We start from the raw sequence: 2,445 nt of genomic DNA on the forward strand, positions 1-2,445 counted from the left end.
CTAAGCTTCAGGTTCGCTTTCATTGCACCAGGTAAACACACCTGTTTTGGCATTACTCTGTTGCCATCAAAAGTAATCAGATGCCTTCTTGAAGGTAATATAAGACTTTTTTTCTTTACGTCAGGTGAGGTGTTCTTATCACAGTGGACCTTGGACGTTGGTTAAGATAATATTAATTTCAAAGGGTTGGGTTTAAAAAATGTTTTCCCCCTTCAGGAAACTGTTGCCACTTTAAGCACTCTGTAGGTGCCACAATATGGACCTTGTTTCTGTGTTTTCTGTATTTTCCTTCTCTCCCACCTAGTTTATTCCCCTGATCTAGTTTCCCCCATTTGTGTCTGATTGTGTCATTCTGTCCAGGTGTGTCTAGTGCCTTTCTGTTCATTGTTGTTGGGTCTTGAATGTCAATACCTCGACAGAGCTGAGGATTTCCCTGGAGCCAGTCTCATTCGACGTCTGACCAGGAGTGGGAGCCAGCAACGAAGCCCGCCACGGAGGATTACACAGTGGAGTGTGAGGGTGCCACCTTTCCACCTGTGGAGCTGATTTGCTTCGGGTCTGTCAGTCTCCAGCTCCAGCCTTCGTCAAATGTTTATTGGATAACATATCTGCAGTATTGCATTCTAGATTTAGAAAATATCATTCGTTCTACAGAGACAGAGTTGGTAACATTTTTAAATGATGTGTTCTTGACTACTGGCACTGGTTACCCCGTAGTTCTTGTTCTTTTTAGATCTTAGTTCTGCTTTCGGACACAGTGAACCATAACATTCGTATTACTCAATTTGAGAAGTGGTATGAGAAGAAATACTCTAAACTGGTTGAAATCTTATTTTAAAGACAGAAGCTTCTCTGTGAAGTTTGGAGAACGCTCCTCAAGCTCAGCTATGCTGATACGTGGTGTCCCACAAGGATCGATTCTTGACCCAATTCTGTTCTCGGTTATTGTCGTCATGCCTTTGCTCCCGTACGTGCAGACGCATGCCCTCAGTGCTTCTGTTTTATGTAACATAGCATCCCTTCCTCCTCTCCATGAATTGCCAAGTTTGTTTTCAATCATTTGTGTCCATGTTCCAAATAGAACTGTAGGTTCACAAGGACATCGTAAGTATGAACGAGGAAGATGAATTGCCATGATCATCACCAGTTTATTGTGTAGTCAATCTCAGCAGAGATCACCACAGATGATGCATAAGTCTTACTCAAGCATGGCATACAAAACTTTCTCTCTCCTACATGTCTATTCCCCAACATGATACAACTCCCCCTAGTGGGCATTTCCCATCAAACCATGTATTTGAGTTAACACTTCTCTTTACTTGGTTACAAGAGTGCAAAACATGCAAGCATCAAAGTCGGTCTCTTTGAATGACAAAGTTCTGTGTAAAGATTAGTGACACTAGAATGTCCAGTGTGAGCAGTGATCAATGAATCTTCAGTGATTCTTGTCAAATTTATTGCAGTTTAGTTTTTGAATAAAAAAAAAGGGAGAGGCAAAAGTGAGTAATTCCATTTTCTTTATTAGCAGACACTGCAACATTAGAGAGTGTACATCATAACCTGCAGACTTCAACACGTCAGAATCACATGGTAAAAAAAATTACAATTTGCATGAAAACATTTAACAAGCTGCCATTAACCTTTAGATTTTTTTTTTGCAAGGGTCAGTGAGATATATCCGCTCTCTTAAATCTCTGCTTACAGGTTGTGATCCCCCCCACTGTTATGAATAATACACCAAAATTTAGGACAAATGATTAAACAAAAAGACGATTTCCCTCAGCCGTGTTTTAAGAACTTGATGACATCTGATTTTTCTAAACCAAATAAGTTATCAATAACAATAAATGGCATTTAAAAATACCTTTAGTGTGGCATTTTCACAGAAACCATCACTGCAAATCTACAAGGTGCTCAGCATTTAGCTTCAGTTTGTACTAAAAATCCATGCTGATGCTTATAAAACCATTGATAAAAATATTTCTCTGTGAACAATATGCCTTGGAGGTTGACAATGACACAACACTGGGAGTGATGAGGAGCTGCGACGACAGTGTTGATGAGAGGCAAGAGTGCTACTCAGACTTCGCTTCCTTCGCTTCTTTTTGAGTCTGTGTGACCTGAGGATGGTTTGAGAGGAAGAAATCATCAAGAATAATTTTTTTCATGTCAAAAGATAGGAAGAATATGCTAGTGTAACAGCATTCCAATTATTTTATTCCACACAGTCAACACAAAATGAAAAGTAAAATGAGCTTATAAAAAAAATAAAATAAAAACTGACTCTGCAGTGTTTCTATGGACAGTCTACTGTGAAATGAGATTATAACACACCGCTTTGGTCTTGGCCTCTCAATTTTCAGAGTGGTTCTCCTCGCTGGCTGCAGACTCTGAGCTCTCCTTGGCCTTCACCTTGGTCTTTTTATCCTCCTTTTTGACATTGGC

At 39.8% G+C, this 2,445-nt stretch overlaps 1 protein-coding gene and 1 long non-coding RNA gene across 2 annotated transcripts in view; both read right to left on the bottom strand.

Moving 5' to 3' along the window:
- The window catches only part of LOC107575186 (RING finger protein 148-like), a 4,998-nt gene extending 4,549 nt beyond the window's left edge, over positions 1-449 (bottom strand). The window contains 1 exon segment of the mRNA XM_016261606.1: positions 412-449. Within this exon segment, the coding sequence (XP_016117092.1) occupies positions 412-449 (38 nt within the window).
- A 1,198-nt stretch (positions 450-1,647) lies between these two features.
- Positions 1,648-2,445, bottom strand: part of LOC107575187 (uncharacterized) — a 1,239-nt gene continuing 441 nt past the window's right edge. The window contains exons 3-4 of the long non-coding RNA XR_001607819.1: positions 2,335-2,412; positions 1,648-2,120 (exon numbers count right to left, since the gene is read on the bottom strand). This is a non-coding gene — a long non-coding RNA (uncharacterized lncRNA). The remainder of the gene's footprint in view (positions 2,121-2,334; positions 2,413-2,445) is intronic.

The sequence above is a fragment of the Sinocyclocheilus grahami genome, unplaced genomic scaffold, assembly GCF_001515645.1.
Source record: "Sinocyclocheilus grahami isolate Dianchi unplaced genomic scaffold, SAMN03320097.WGS_v1.1 scaffold2501.1, whole genome shotgun sequence".
Taxonomy (NCBI): domain Eukaryota; kingdom Metazoa; phylum Chordata; class Actinopteri; order Cypriniformes; family Cyprinidae; genus Sinocyclocheilus; species Sinocyclocheilus grahami.